General features: G+C 49.0%; 1 protein-coding gene across 1 annotated transcript; it reads left to right on the forward strand.

Moving 5' to 3' along the window:
• The first annotated feature begins 943 nt into the window (after positions 1-943).
• mknk2b (MAPK interacting serine/threonine kinase 2b) lies at positions 944-14,483 on the forward strand. The gene is made up of 14 exons (XM_060067650.1): positions 944-1,095; positions 1,633-1,785; positions 2,130-2,217; positions 2,382-2,483; positions 2,580-2,677; positions 5,127-5,206; positions 5,307-5,380; positions 5,569-5,673; positions 5,764-5,819; positions 5,973-6,068; positions 9,416-9,610; positions 9,724-9,888; positions 9,972-10,012; positions 11,133-14,483. Exons 2-14 carry the CDS (start codon positions 1,735-1,737, stop codon positions 11,416-11,418), a joined length of 1,437 nt encoding a protein of 478 aa, XP_059923633.1. The 5' UTR covers positions 944-1,095; positions 1,633-1,734; the 3' UTR covers positions 11,419-14,483.
• The last annotated feature ends 1,533 nt before the right edge of the window (positions 14,484-16,016 follow it).

Below are 16,016 nucleotides of genomic sequence, written 5' to 3' on the forward strand. Positions count from 1 at the left end.
CTGCTTTGGCGTCTGCCAGCTAACACAAAGCTTGTGACAAAACACAATGCTCGTACATCACTACTCCAGGACTTGTGTTTCATTATCACTGCTCCGAGAGCCCCCCCCAGCCTCCTAACCAGCCTGTGGAACGTGATCCTGCGGCCCGTCCGCCAGCCAGTAGCACACCACTGATGCTAACCATTCACTCAATCCCACCCCCATGTGTCCTGATCAGACAACTACTATGATGACGCATATGACATGCCCCTGTTTGATATGTTGACAATGTAACAGATGCATGAGATGGATGGTAAGGATTGTATTGATAAATCACGTTCCTGACGCACTCAGAAATGGGACAGTCCCTTTTTTTTATGGAGTATCTTTATGCAGTACAATAGACTAAAAATATGTTTAACTACAGCTCATTTTGTTATCTTGTCAATAGAAAATGATACAAAATCGAAAAATCTTTAAATTGAAAGTCTTTCAAATGTATTTTCACCTCTTGTTTTATAACATTTACAGGGTTGATACTTTTGTACTATATTGAGTCTGTCTTTCTTTTTTGACATGAAATAATACAATGTATTGACACAGAGAGAATATTCTTACTGATTACTAAAATGTGGAAAGGTTAAATATCCTTCCAATTGCATGGATGTTTTTTCAGGTTCAAATTGTGCATTGCACAAAGTCATAGTCACATTCACGCGTTAAGTGTCCAAACAATCGTATTGGCTATTGTATTTATAATAAAATATTATAGTTTAAATATATCTGAAATATCAGAGTTGGTCAATATGTATTCCAGTTACGTATTATTGTACAGAATAAGATGTAAAATGGTAGGAGCCACACATCCTTCTAGAACCTACGTCAACCTCAGCCTCCTGCTGATTTTCAAAGCGGGAGGGGCTGGGGGCGGGCCCAGGGAGGGTGGGCGGAGTCAAGAAGAGGTTATAAATAAGCGGCGCAGTGTGTTATTCCATCACCCCCAAGCACTTACGATCAGGCCTGTCCCGTCACCACCACCACCATCACCATCAGCTGCGGCTCTGAAGCAGTGGGTCAAAAACACACCGACACTGGAGCTGTGAACCTACCGACGGGGTAAGGTCGCTTCTGTTGCATCGGAGTCTGAAAGGATATCGCTAAGGAGCCGTAATAACGTGCCGTATTGTTAGTTAAAAAGGTTTCGGTAGCGAACTGTAGCGTTAGTCAAGGTCCAGTTATCGAGCCGTATTGTTAGTTAAGAAGGTTTAGGTAACGAGCCGTAGCGTTAGACAAGGTTCAGGCAACGAGCCGTTGCGTTAGGACGGGATTTAAAGAACCCTCCGTTCAGATGACGTCAGCTTTGTTTTGCCCTTAGTCGCATTCGGGTCAACACATTACCAAACAATGTGTTTTGAGCTAAAGGTTAAAAAAAAGTAACGCAGTCACTGCACCGCCTGTTATACCCATAGTGGAGGTGGGTTTCCTCTGCACCACCTGGTATATCCACGGTGGAGGTGTAGTGGATCAGTCTGCTGCGCCACGGCTGACTAGCGTTAGCTGAGCGTTAGCTGAGCGTTAGCTGCTGCTGCTGCTACACCGTCGGGACTCCAATGCGTCTACTCTGGATCCTTAACCACCCGTTTTGTCTTTCAGGGCTCCCGGTTAAAGCACTTGAACCAGCGCAGTGTTATCACCGATCTGCCTGAACCGTTGGACCCACTCACCCACTGCAGCAGCCGTCCGCCGAACATAAACATGGTGCAAAATAAAACCACAGAACTCACTGGATTCCATCGCTCTTTCAAGGTTGTTAAATAATTTCCAGAGAGAAGGGTTACGCCGCATGCCTAACATTTTGCCAGCCAAGATGTATATATATATTATACATGTCTCTGTTGGTCTCCCAATCTTCATTGGCAACAACGGCCCCGGAGGGAATGTGCGCTAGTGAAAGCGCTTGGCTAGGTTACGTTGGATTCTTGATTTTAATTAAAAACGAATTTATATTTGTACCAAAAATACCTTTTGGTTATTGTTGTGAGCCAGTTCTTGTTGTTTGGCAATGTACCGCGGGTTTATTGTAGTTTAAGGTGAGAGTGCAAGCCTAGAAGTTTTTTGCTTAATCGCGAACACTTTTTCTGATCTTCCAGGGCCAAAATCCCTTTGAGTCAGATGACTTCACTAAAAATGGTTCTCATCTTGATCCATCATTCAATTTCGATTCCCCCCCAAGAAATGGTGAGTATTATATGGAGAATTATGACTAGTGCCAATTCAACATAACCACCATAGCTCAGCAGTGTCCACTGTGTACCAACTGGAAGGGTGTGGGAAGCAGACTGCATTTTTCATAAGAGATATTGGCCTTTGTCTGAACGCAACACGACCCTCTCAATGTTTAGACATACCCTCGAGTCAGCCCATCGACATCCCGGACGCCAAGAAGAGGAACAAGAAGAAGAAGCGTTGCCGAGCAACGGACAGTTTCTCCGGGCGCTTTGAGGGCAAGTTATTGTCCTTGAATTTCATTTAGTGTGTTCTTCTTAGCAGCACATATGAAGATTAGAAAGCAGACTCTAATCTGTTGTCGGTCTCCACAGATGTGTACGGGCTCCAGGAAGAGATCCTGGGAGAGGGCGCGTATGCACGGGTGCAGACCTGCATCAACCTGATCACCAATAAAGAATATGCAGTCAAGGTAGGCCCTTGGTTTTACTACATTTGCAGAGTATAACAAACATTGCTTTTGTTCCCACTCTAAAGACGTCTTTACGGCTGTGACGGGGTTTCATATGCTTTGTTTTGTTTTGTAAAAACCGAGCGCCTCTGCTGGTCCACTCCTACATGCAGTTTTGCAGTCTCACTGCTGCTAGCAAACACTTCCTGTCACATGGCTTGCTCCAATCCGAGTGTCTCTAGGCCGGTATCCGCCCCTTCTCTTTTCTCATTGGCCACAGCAGCTTGAAGCAGGGGAACATTGTGTACAGGCAGCTGTGCCAAAACAACCCCCGTGTGTGAAGGGAGGGTTCTGGGTCCGGCTGGGCCCTGAGTGTTTACACGGTTGTTCTCCTTCCTTTGTACGGGGCGGGGACTTTCAAGACGTTGGCCTCTGCACGTTTTGAGGGAGGGAATGGCATTGAGAAATCACTTTTTTTCTCTAGCTAGACCGCAAAAATGGGAGGAGTTTGCCTTCTGATGGAATGTTTCTCCATTAATCCGGGCGATCGGCTGTTCATAAACGGGATTGGTTTGTCCCTTTTACACTTCAATAATGGTTAAATATCCCCCAGTAGCGTCATTCAAGGGTGGGAGTTTGGTGTGAAAGGCATATTTAAAAGAATTGGAGGTAGTGATCCCCCCGGGCCGTATTTGTTATTGGTTTCTTCGGCATGGATAGCTGGAGCCCTGTGATTGGCCGGTTAAGTGAGAGGGGGGGATAGAGGCGGTTGCTCAAGGTCGGCGAGGTCAGGTGGGGGCGGAGCCTGTTCTTGCCAGATGTCCGTGTGCACAAAAGGGATTCAAATGTCGGTCTTCGGTTGTAAATGAGGACCTAGCAGGGAGCTTCTCCCAGAACCCCTTGTTTGTTTTTAGAAAGAGCAGATTGATTTCCGGAGCTGCAGCGTGACGGGCACTGAGTTACTCCCCCTCCGGACGCAGTGTTAGAATGTAACCCCCCCTCACTGAGTTACTCCCCCTCCGGACGCAGTGTTACAATGTAACCCCCCCCTCACTGAGTTACTCCCCCCTCCGGACGCAGTGTTGCAATGTAACCCCCCCCCCTCACTGAGTTACTCCCCCTCCGGACGCAGTGTTACAATGTAACCCCCCCCTCACTGAGTTACTCCCCCTCCGGACGCAGTGTTACAATGTAACCCCCCCCTCACTGAGTTACTCCCCCTCCGGACGCAGTGTTACAATGTAACCCCCCCCCCCCTCACTGAGTTACTCCCCCCTCCGGACGCAGTGTTACAATGTAACCCCCCCTCACTGAGTTACTCCCCCTCCGGACGCAGTGTTACAATGTAACCCCCCCCTCACTGAGTTACTCCCCCTCCGGACGCAGTGTTACAATGTAACCCCCCCTGACTGAGTTACTCCCCCTCCGGACGCAGTGTTACAATGTAACCCCCCCTCACTGAGTTACTCCCCCCTCCGGACGCAGTGTTGCAATGTAACCCCCCCTCACTGAGTTACTCCCCCCTCCGGACGCAGTGTTGCAATGTAACCCCCCCTCACTGAGTTACTCCCCCTCCGGACGCAGTGTTACAATGTAACCCCCCCCTCACTGAGTTACTCCCCCTCCGGACGCAGTGTTGCAATGTAACCCCCCCTCACTGAGTTACTCCCCCTCCGGACGCAGTGTTGCAATGTAACCCCCCCCCCCTCACTGCCAAAGCAGCGGGACAAAGCCACCGCGTCCACTGTGTTGTATCACAGGAGCGGTTCTCCGTCCATGTTTGCGTCGGCTCTGTTTTGCTGGCAGTTTGTTTACCCCGTAGGCCTTTTGTCCCGCTGAGGGCGGGGCCTCGTCTATTGGACCAGGAGAAGGAGCTGATTGGCCCGCTTGTGCTGCTGACTCAGAGCGGAATAGTGGCGAGGCTTTGGGCTGGCAGAGGCCCTCGCCTCTGCACTAATCCTAGACACACAGTGTGCTATGCTCCAGGCGGCTTTCAATAGCAGCTGTAATCCAGCTAGCAGGAAGAGAAACAAGCATGCACTTCCATGCAGACAATAACCGGGGCTGGAAAATCCAGGCCCTTTGCCCTGGTGTCAGCAGTCTCTCTTAGAAGCCCGCCGTGGAGCACCCACAGAGGATTAGACCCGGCTGCTATATCTGGAATATATTGTTGTCGTCAATGATTTGGATTTGCTGGTTAATTCCTCTTAAAATCTCACTTCAATTAGGAAGTTGGGGTCTGGAGTGCAATAGGTGTTCAGAATGTATTTGCAAACTATATATTAATGAGGAGGGGCTGGGCTGATGTCTGTTTGAACAGAAAGGAGGTTAAACCTACTTTTGCATTTGTTTCAAAGGTGCAGGATGATTTATCTGGGGGGCTCAGGGCCCTACTTCAATAAGACTGACCTGCTGGATCCCCTTTCCCCCTAGAAGGCTCTTGTCTCAACATTAATGTCTGCTCCCTCAGATCATCGAGAAGCGTCCAGGACACAGCCGGAGCCGGGTGTTCCGTGAGGTCGAGATGCTGTACCAGTGTCAGGGGCACCGGTAAGCTCTGCCACCACGTCTCAGTCCAGGACAGAACCGTCCTGGGAGTGCAGGGTTGTTGTACCATCATCATGTCTTATTATTCTTTATCTTCTTAAAGAAACATCCTGGAGCTGGTGGAGTTCTTTGAAGAGGAAGACAAATTCTACCTGGTGTTTGAGAAGCTGAGAGGAGGTTGGTACACCCATCAGGCCCTGTGCTCATGCATGCCTTTAAACTTGGATGCAATGGCCCATGGTTGCACAACTTTGTTATTTACGACTGTTGGATGATCCAGTAAGAGTACAATGGAGAGTTTATGAAACCAGTAAAACCTCAATGGTCAACCTGCTTACTAATTGGATGCTTCCTTTCTTTCTAAGGGTCTGTCCTGGCTCAGATCCACAAGAGAAGGCACTTCAGTGAGCAGGAAGCCAGCGTTGTAGTGCAGGACATTGCTAGCGCTCTGGATTTCCTGCATAACAAAGGTAATCTATTTTTCATATAGGACTACCAGGCCAATTCATAAAGAGCTGCCAACACCTGATGTCTAATGCAGCAGCGTCCCTTCCTCACAGGCATGGCCCACAGGGACCTGAAGCCAGAGAACATCCTGTGTGAGCACGCTGATAAGGTGAGCTCTGGGCTGTTGCGCCATAGTTAAACGCATTATCACAAGTTCAGGAATGGTCAGCAATATCAGGATAAGAATATCTATCAGTTAATTAATCTGTGACATGGTATTCATATAAACCATTAATATCCTTAATGCTTCTGCCATGGCCAGATCTCCCCAGTCAAGATCTGTGACTTTGACCTGGGAAGTGGAATCAAGCTGAACAGCGACAGCTCGCCCATCTCCACCCCAGAGCTCCTGACTCCTGTGAGTATGCATGCTTATGGTCTTTAACGCATCCAGCTTCTGGGCTCTAACTTCACACTAGGGTTTTTATAAACTCATCCCTTTTAATAAACTTGTACATTAAAGGGAAAGTGTCTGAGGAAGAGTGTGGAATGGTACTCCTGCCTCAAGGTGGTGTTCTGTTTCCTCATCCATGGTGAACAGCAGATTGCTTTTTGGATACTGTCATTGGCGTCATGGTCTAGCAGTACAGGTGTAGGACTTAACCGTCACACCTGTTGTCTTTGAAGTAACGTAGTCCAAAGAATAAGCGTTGTAATGGGCCGGTTGTGCATCGCAGCCCATGTGCTCATCAACCGCACCGGGTAGATGCAGTCCAATGTCAACATCCTGTTGAAAGGACAGGTTGAAAAAGGCTGAGTGAATTAGGTGGGCAGAGAATGGCTGTATACCCCTCTGAATTAGGTGGGTAACGGTGAACTGGCTGGTTGTTCTGGGTGATGGGGAGCAGGTGATACGGTGACTTAAAGCTCTAGGGTGCAGGCCCTGGATGGTGATGGGGAGCAGGTGATACGGTGACTTAAAGCTCTAGGGTGCAGGCCCTGGATGGTGATGGGGAGCAGGTGATACGGTGACTTAAAGCTCTAGGGTGCAGGCCCTGGATGGTGATGGGGAGCAGGTGATACGGTGACTTAAAGCTCTAGGGTGCAGGCCCTGGATGGTGATGGGGAGCAGGTGATACGGTGACTTAAAGCTCTAGGGTGCAGGCCCTGGATGGTGATGGGGAGCAGGTGATACGGTGACTTAAAGCTCTAGGGTGCAGCCCTGGATGGGGAGCAGGTGATACGGTGACTTAAAGCTCTAGGGTGCAGGCCCTGGATGGTGATGGGGAGCAGGTGATACGGTGACTTAAAGCTCTAGGGTGCAGCCCTGGATGGGGAGCAGGTGATACGGTGACTTAAAGCTCTAGGGTGCAGGCCCTGGATGGTGATGGGGAGCAGGTGATACGCTGACTTAAAGCTCTAGGGTGCAGGCCCTGGATGGTGATGGGGAGCAGGTGATACGGTGACTTAAAGCTCTAGGGTGCAGGCCCTGGATGGTGATGGGGAGCAGGTGATACGGTGACTTAAAGCTCTAGGGTGCAGGCCCTGGATGGTCACCAACCTCTAAGCTAGTAGCTGCCAGGATCCCAATCGTGTTGGGGAAACTTAAATGGTTTTGTAACATGGAATGCTATGAAGAGTTTCAAAGTCACTGGTCAGTCCCTTTGTGTTCATGTTATGGCTAGGAGATTTACCACTTCCACCCATCCCACAAAACCTGCAGAAACTATGTTCAACATTCCATGAGAACCCGGATATGTTATAAAGGAACATTTTACCCCATCACAAGGCCATGTCCTCATGAGGAAGTAAAAGACCCTTAAGTTGGAACATTAAAGACCAGATAAATATACCTAGACCCCTCCACATGCACTATCCACAAACTGAGGTTTAAAATAATACCATCTCATCTCATCATGCTCTCTGCCATAGTTCTCTCCACCAACTAGCCCCGGCCAAACTTGTGAAAGTCTTCCCTTTGTGTTCTCTATACAAAGGGAATGCAGCCTTGTTCTAGCGCCGTAGCCTGTGCCCATTACCTAGCAACTGCTCTGTGATTGGCTACAGCAGCAGGAGGGGATAAGGGGAGGAGTCAACGGCCAGCCGGAGCCTGCACGTGCGCCTGTTCTTGTTTTCGTGGCCATGATCACATGCACTCTAATCAGATCCTCCTCGGCCGAGATCACATGCACTCTGAACAGATCCTTCTCGGCCGAGATCTCTGCCCCCCTGCCCCCCTGGCCCCTGCCCCCCTGGCCCCTGCCCCTCTGGCCCCTGGCCTTGCATTCCAGCCCTCCGCTGTCCAGCCCTGCTGAGGATCGCTCTGCTCGGCCTCCTCCCCACCGTCCACGTGGCTCAGCTTTATGGGCTAGGAATGCTTGGGTCGGGGGTCTGTGGGTGTGGAGGTTCAGCAGAGCGCAGCCTTTTGCTGGATGTCATCAGAAGCTGCAGCTGAAGGTGGTCCTAGTCTGCTCCTAGTCTGATGTGGGAGAGTCTCCAGGGTTACTGAGGCCATGCGTCACACATCAAGTGGAGCCGCCCAGACTTGTTGTTGTTTACCGTGCAGTAACTGCACCCAATATACATGTGAGGTTAAACTCTTGTTTGATAAGACCAGAATCTAAAGCCCTGGCCTCTTTAGCCCTTATCGGGGACCTTGGGAGGCATTCATAGCGGGCTATCTCTAACTGACTTGTGTTTATCGGGATCGGCCCCTTTATGTCAAACCACCACATGGGGGTGCCTAGATAGGCACTGCCTTGATATCGTGTCGCTATCAACCTGCCCGGTCGGTTGTATTATGATGGGCGGTGGTGGCAGTTGAAGGGTTTTATGAGCAGTTTGACCTGTCTCTGTGTGGGGGGGGAGGGTCTGTGGTGGCTCCCCCCAGCCACAGTGGAGACGTGGGGGTTGGGCTTCTTGCTCTTCGACAGAGGAGGCTTTGTCTGTCGAGATTCCTTTAGTGCAGAAGTGTATTGCATAAGGCTGTGGGAGGAGCCGGTGGACGAGGTTCAGCTCAGAGCTGCTCTCTGTAAACATGCTCTCGCTCTCTCAGAAGGAAGCCTTTAGGCCCTGAGCTACTTTTATTGTCTTCCCCAGACGATTGTTTGTATACTAATGATGTTAAACCCCAAACAAGGTTGTATTTAATACAGTACTAGGAAGCGCCATTTTGACTTTAATTCAACATGGATTTGGAACAATATCTTCCCTTTTTACTAAGAAATGGTTAGATACGTTCCTAATACACATGCAGTGTAGCAACGCATTTTACGGCATGAGGCCTTTATGAAAATATGATTTTTTTTTTTTGTTGGATAACCCTGAAGTAAAATGGAGAAAATACTTTTACATTGACTTTTTACATGAGTCACTTTTACATGACTCTCCCTGCCACCCGCTGCAGCCTGTATGAATAATGGAGCCTGGGCCTGCTGTGTGGGAGGGGGGCTCTGAACAGATCCTTCCACTGTGGTCTGCCCCCCCCCGTTGAACTGCCTGGGTCCTAGGCTCCAACTGCAGCTGACGGCCCAGTCTGCAGAACCACTGTGTAGCTTCCACAGGCGGAGCCTTGTCTGGGCCTGAGGGCCTGAGGGCCTTCCTCTCCCTGGGAGCACATGAGGGATCAGCTGCTAGAGTCCCGGTGTCCCTCAGCGGCACCGTTGTCCTGCAGGCCTTTCTGAGGCCCAGCAGCCCGGCCGTGTGTCAGCTGCTGTTGTTTCTGGGCCTGTTCAGGGCTCACGCTCTTCCTCTGTGTTGTGACAGTGCGGCTCAGCAGAGTACATGGCCCCAGAGGTGGTGGAGGCCTTCAGTGAGGAGGCCACCATCTACGACAAGCGCTGTGACCTGTGGAGCCTGGGCGTGATCCTCTACATCATGCTGAGCGGCTACCCGCCCTTTGTGGGGCGTTGTGGGGGTGGATGTGGCTGGGAGCTGGGAGAGCCCTGCCACACCTGTCAGGTACGACCACCGGTCCGGCTTTCTATTGAGACCTGAGGCCCCGCCTCGGGTTAAACCTGATCTTAACAGGCCAACTGTAGCCTAACCACCAATGCGGTTTATTTGTTTTTCAGAACACCTTATTTGAGAGCATCCAGGAGGGAATTTACGCGTTTCCTGAGAAAGACTGGGCTCGTATATCTTCAAGTGCCAAAGACCTCATTTCCAAACTTCTGGTGCGGGATGCCAAAAACCGCCTGAGTGCCGGCCAGGTGCTGCGGCACCCCTGGGTGCAAGGGGTAGGTCCTCTGAGCGCTGACGGGGGGGGGGGGGGGGTGGGATGGAGCCAGTGTCTAACCACGTCCTGACCTTGGTTTTACAGGGAGCCTCTGACACTCTGCCTACATCCATCTTGCATCAAAGGTAAGATCTTTGTTGGCTAAGAAAATGTCTGGTCTTTTCACGTTAATAATCTATTGGTGTTCTCATTTCTTCTTCTCTTCTCATTCCACCGTCTCTGTTCTCTTCTCATTCCACCGTCTGTTCTCTTCTCATTCCACCGTCTCTGTTCTCTTCTCATTCCACCGTCTCTGTTCTCTTCTCATTCCACCGTCTGTGTTCTCTTCTCATTCCACCGTCTGTGTTCTCTTCTCATTCCACCGTCTGTGTTCTCTTCTCATTCCACCGTCTGTGTTCTCTTCTCATTCCACCGTCTGTGTTCTCTTCTCATTCCACCGTCTGTGTTCTCTTCTCATTCCACCGTCTGTGTTCTCTTCTCATTCCACCGTCTGTGTTCTCTTCTCATTCCACCGTCTGTGTTCTCTTCTCATTCCACCGTCTGTGTTCTCTTCTCATTCCACCGTCTGTGTTCTCTTCTCATTCCACCGTCTGTGTTCTCTTCTCATTCCACCGTCTGTGTTCTCTTCTCATTCCACCGTCTGTTCTCTTCTCATTCCACCGTCTGTTCTCTTCTCATTCCACCGTCTGTTCTCTTCTCATTCCACCGTCTGTGTTCTCTTCTCATTCCACCGTCTCTGTTCTCTTCTCATTCCACCGTCTCTGTTCTCTTCTCATTCCACCGTCTGTTCTCTTCTCATTCCACCGTCTGTGTTCTCTTCTCATTCCACCGTCTGTTCTCTTCTCATTCCACCGTCTGTTCTCTTCTCATTCCACCGTCTGTTCTCTTCTCATTCCACCGTCTGTGTTCTCTTCTCATTCCACCGTCTGTTCTCTTCTCATTTCACCGTCTGTGTTCTCTCCTCATTCCACCGTCTGTGTTCTCTTCTCATTCCAGTCTGTTCTCTTCTCATTCCACCGTCTGTGTTCTCTCCTCATTCCACCGTCTGTGTTCTCTCCTCATTCCACCGTCTGTGTTCTCTCCTCATTCCACCGTCTGTTCTCTTCTCATTCCACCGTCTGTTCTCTTCTCATTCCACCGTCTGTTCTCTTCTCATTCCACCGTCTGTTCTCTTCTCATTCCACCGTCTGTGTTCTCTCCTCATTCCGTCTTTATCTTCTGACCCGTTTATCTTCTGCTCGTCAGGACCAGCAGAGCGCGGGGCCTGACGTTCTTCGCCGGCCAGGCCATGGCCGTGAACCGGCAGCTAGCGGAGCAGGATGGCATGGAGGAGGAGGAGCAGCAGGAGGTTCCGCTGGTCATCACAGCCAGCGGCTCCTCCATGCCCCTCTTCCCTCCGTCCAACTCCAAACTGGGGCGCCGCAGGCAGAAGGACAGCGGGCCCCAGGCCGGGCCCCAGACAGGGCCCGTCTCCGCAGCAGAGCTCCGGCAGCTCCTGGCGCCGCTCGTCATCATGGGAGACTGTGCCTGACGCCCGCCGCCCTCTGAAGACCCCTGGTGTATGATCCTCCCCCTGAAGAGCCCCCCCAGAAGAGCCCCCCCTGTGGTACCTTTAGCTGTTCAGGCCTTGCTGTACATGAGGACTGTTGCCCCTAGCTCTTCTCAAAATGCCTTCTGCTTTTCGGCAGCACACAGAAAAAAAGCACATCCTCCCGGGGCGAGCCCAAGGTAGAGCCATGTTATTATAACATGAACCGTGTTCTACCTGTTATTATAACATGAACCATGTTCTACCTAACACGGCTCATGTTATAATAACATGAGCCGGGTTCTACCTGTGGGTGGAACACGGCTCATGTTATAATAACATGAGCCGTGTTCTACCTGTGGGTGGAACACGGTTCATGTTATAATAACATGAGCCGTGTTCTACCTGTGGGTATGCGTGCCCAGCCTGCCGTGGAGGCCGGCTCCATGTTTGGGTTGAAGTAAAGGAGGTGTTTTGAGTTGGTTTTATTTTTTTCATACACTTCAGGAGCAATTTAAACTAATTTCTTTCCAACCAAGACACCAAAGGACAACCTGTTGTGCTGCTTCCACATGTTACAACTGGATCCACTGTGAATTAAGTTATCGGGAATGTTCTCTAGCCTGTATGTATACGCAGAGGTGGCCCGAGTGCACATGCGTACAGGCTTATATGCAATATGTAAGATGAAGGCTCTTTTGTCTAGAAGGGATTCCATGTTAGAGCTTGAAGGGCTATACTCCACACTGTCCCTGCCTGGTGCAGTCTGCCGGGGGCTGGCTCCTTAGTCTATTCTTTAATCATATCAAACTTCAATTCTAGCGCTGGAAGTGTTAAGTCTTGGTGATTTTCATTTAATTGACCATGCGAAGTCTGAATTAGTTTTCCGAGGCTGGATGTAAAAGTTGAAGACCTATTTTAAGTTTTCTTATCGAGAAGCAGTATGGAAAAGACGGCGTGAACGTGTCCCACTGCACGATGGTCTGATGCACTGTGGGCAGAGTGGTTCCATACCCATGACCAGCTGTGGCGATCATCTCTGTTGTGACGGTTTGAAGTCTGATCCCATTTGGCTGCTGGGAGCCTGATTACTGGGGCTCATGGAAGGCTTCCACACAGACGGTGGTGAATAATTGATGCTTAAGGTAGATTATCGGTGGACTTGTTTGATCTTCGATTGGTTAAATGAATGGATGAAGCCTTGCAGAAGAAGTCACTGGTTGAGGGTTCAAAGCGGTCTGGGGGGGTCCGTCTGTCCAGCCAGCCTCGATGCACTGCTGAACCAGGCAGTGCAGTCCAACTACCAGCAGCCACTCTGTCACGTACTAAACCACCAAGCAGTTTTACTTCTCTGGAATTCCTTAAGTGTCCATGTTTTGATACGTTGCCATAAACAAGACTCCTTGTGCGATGGCCGACCGATTACCTCGCTTTGTTTTTCTTCCTCTCCAGTTGTTGCGTAACTGCAGGTGATGTCTGCCTGTTTGATTCTTCTTTGTATTCTCCTCTCCACAAACCAGTCAGTATAGCTGTGCTTCAGACCCCCACTAGAGGCAGGAGGGAAGCTGTTTTCAGGGTCTCTTTCCGGGGTTTAGCCGTTTGTCCTTTCTGACGTTGGCGCATCTCAAGCCTTTTGTTTATGCCATGGATACAGCTTCACCGCAAATTGTTAAATTAATAGGATATGAGGTTATATATTTTTGTTGGTATAACTAAATTAAAATGGAAAGACATTCCAGGAAAATCCAAAAGTACGAAGTCTTCCAAGGTTGTAGAGCTGTATTGATAAGCTTACTTTTGTTTTTCATGTTTAGAGACTTGCTGCCACCCTCCTTTGGGGTGGCCGTGATGCTTTGTCTCCATGGTGTTTCTCGTGCAGGTGCTGTCCATGGTCAGGTCGGACACGAGTTCTTTACTCTTCTTCAAAATATTTTATTTTTTTGCGTTTGGTTTCTGAAAGGTCTGAGTTCTGGGGTCCGAGGGAACGAGCGGGTTGAGGCCTTCCGGAGCGCCGCATGCCCAGGGAAGGCTTTTGATTTTATTTTTATATCCTTCTTTTGTTGTATCTTCTTGTATGCCAACATGTTGGCCATCAGTTTGTTCAGAATAAGGTTGATTCTTTCCGACTCGTGTCATGGGGTTGCCAGACGCTGTGGTCAGCCACCAAAGAGGAGCCGTCAGGCTGAGATGGGCCCTAACCCTATGGCCCACCTGGGATACATGGAACCCGTCTGTCCTTGTATGTGGCAGCCCTGCTGTGTGCGGTTCTGTTGTGGTGTCACTGGACCCATTGTGCTGATAACAGGACACTGATTGTAATACTTTGGGGGGGGGGGGGGGGGTCTTTGTGCATCATTACGGGGTGTTATGTCTTATAGTAAGACTTACTTGAATTTGTGTTTGCAGTCGCAGTACTTTGCAACCAATATTTCTCTAAAGAAAATGCGTTAGGGTGATTAAGGTAATCTATGGGTATACCCACACTATTCAGTATTTCTGCCTTTCTCTTCCCTTGATTGAAAAGTTTCTATCTACATTTTCAGGTTTCTGATTCTCAGAAATGCACACTAGTCAGCCATACTCCGATATCCTTTTTTGGTTATGGGAGTTTTTGTTGGTCTTGACCATTTCTACTTGGCGGTAATTTGCAGTAACTTTGGACTGCCTTTTATTGAGTAGAGGGTAACATTATCCATTCAGCTCATACGTGTTTATATATACTTTTTTTTTTTATAACAAAACGGTCAATTATGACCTCCACAATTTGAATGTAGCCCAAAGGCTTACCAACAGCGATAAATTGTTCTGACATTTGAGTCGGACAAGCAGAGGTCCAATGAATATTTCTCCTTTTCCTTTTTGGATGTGATCTGATCGACCCAGAGCCCATAAATCACTTAAAGATAATGTAAATACATCCTCTGAATAGGAATAACATTTTGATTCGAAATAAGCACTTTACTGTACCATGCGAATGATTGCAGTTCACTCGAAGCAACATTTGACTGTTGCTACAGAATTTTGTATTGTTTTCTACAAAAAATGCAATAAAAATGCTTTGAACCACGTTTCGTTTGTTTTATCGTCGATCCAAAGGCAGAAACTTTCCCAGATTGCTTCAGATTCAGTGACTTGCATCAACTAAACATAACCTAAACAACGACTAGCCAATTTCATGACACAATCACAAAGACGACCGCTGTTAATGCTCCGAAAACGGAAATCACATCAAAAGTGCAACTCGGAAGGCTGGCGTCCGAGGATCCAGGAACAAATAAGTGAGGTAAGGAAAGTGTCGAATGTCAAAGGGATCTGAAGGGGTGATTGGTGGCAAACGTAAACCACTAACCCTAGCCCAGAGGAAGCAGAGCCTGGACGTCGACAGCCAAAAGTAGGCTTGCGTTTCCTCGTCAGGGGGGTGGGGCCCGACGGACTGATGCAACCCGCCGTAAGCTCTGTTCCGACTCCCGTTCCTCCGGACTGATGGTCTCGGGCTAAATGCAAACTGGGCGTGGGGGGCATATAAAGAAGAGTTACAAGGGAGTTTCCTCTTAGTCTACAAATGGCTTGCATCTCATACGATATATTTAAACACGACCTGATACTCCTGGTATGCATGCCCAACTTGTTCTGCAGGCCACAAGCATATAAAAGACAGCGATAAGAATGATGCACGGCCACAGAATGATCACTAACTTAAACGCCACAATAATTGAATGTTGAATGACTATCATGTTGCGTTGTCTAGGGCATGAGACGCCCCCACAGATCGTAAAATATTTGTTCTCCTGTTTCGACGCGACGGATAACCACCGAATCAACAGAGGAACGCAAGTCTTCACTTTAGGCTACAATAAAGATCATATATGTGGCTCCATTGGATCTTCAGCGCCGCCTGCTGGTGGAACGCTGGACTGTTGAGTCATAACAGCACTACTGGTCGTCGCAGGGACCGTTTATTTATAGGGCGCCATTAACCATTCATAGCGCTTCAAAGAGGAAGAAAACACATTTCACAAGAATTAAAGATCATTAAATGGAATTCATACATTATTATACAATGTATTTGTTTAGGATAAATGTGTCATTGACATTGGAATAATCAATTATTTGAGCCTCCAAAGCTAAAGGACTTCAACTTAAATAACACCATTATCAAATTATGTGATACAACAAATTGATACTTGAATACTGCAAGTGTAGCAAAGCTGTAAGAATTGCAGTGGACGTCCCCCCCTGGATGTTGATCACGGCAATAATTTGGCTCAGTCATTGCAATGCCGGTAGTCCCGGGGTTGCTGGTGTGAGACCGGCAGTGTGTGGTTCTGACGTGACTCCTATTTGAAAGGTGTGTGAAGCGGAGCGGCGGTGAACGCGCCGCCTACCCTGAGCCTCATGTGATCCTTTGGAAGGCGCCACGGGGTGAGACTCTCACTGACGTTCAGGAGACGTCAGTGGACGAAGTCCAGGACTGGGAGAGTCAATATTGCTTCAGCCGCTAGGGCTCAGGGCCACACGGCCCTAACCACCCGCCCTGTATAGGCCTTCTGGGAAAGATTGTGAACACACCAGAGGCTCCTGGCAGCTCCCCGCTTCAAGTT

This window comes from Gadus macrocephalus, chromosome 12, assembly GCF_031168955.1.
Source record: "Gadus macrocephalus chromosome 12, ASM3116895v1".
NCBI classification, from domain to species: Eukaryota; Metazoa; Chordata; class Actinopteri; order Gadiformes; family Gadidae; genus Gadus; species Gadus macrocephalus.

Coding starts and splice junctions, on each gene's coding strand:
- mknk2b (XM_060067650.1), top strand. CDS start 1,735: ATGGTGCAAAATAAAACCACAGAACTCACTGGATTCCATCGCTCTTTC. Junction 2,484..2,579: donor TTTCTCCGGGCGCTTTGAGG/GCAAGTTATTGT, acceptor CGGTCTCCACAG/ATGTGTACGGGCTCCAGGAA. Junction 9,889..9,971: donor GGCACCCCTGGGTGCAAGGG/GTAGGTCCTCTG, acceptor TTGGTTTTACAG/GGAGCCTCTGACACTCTGCC.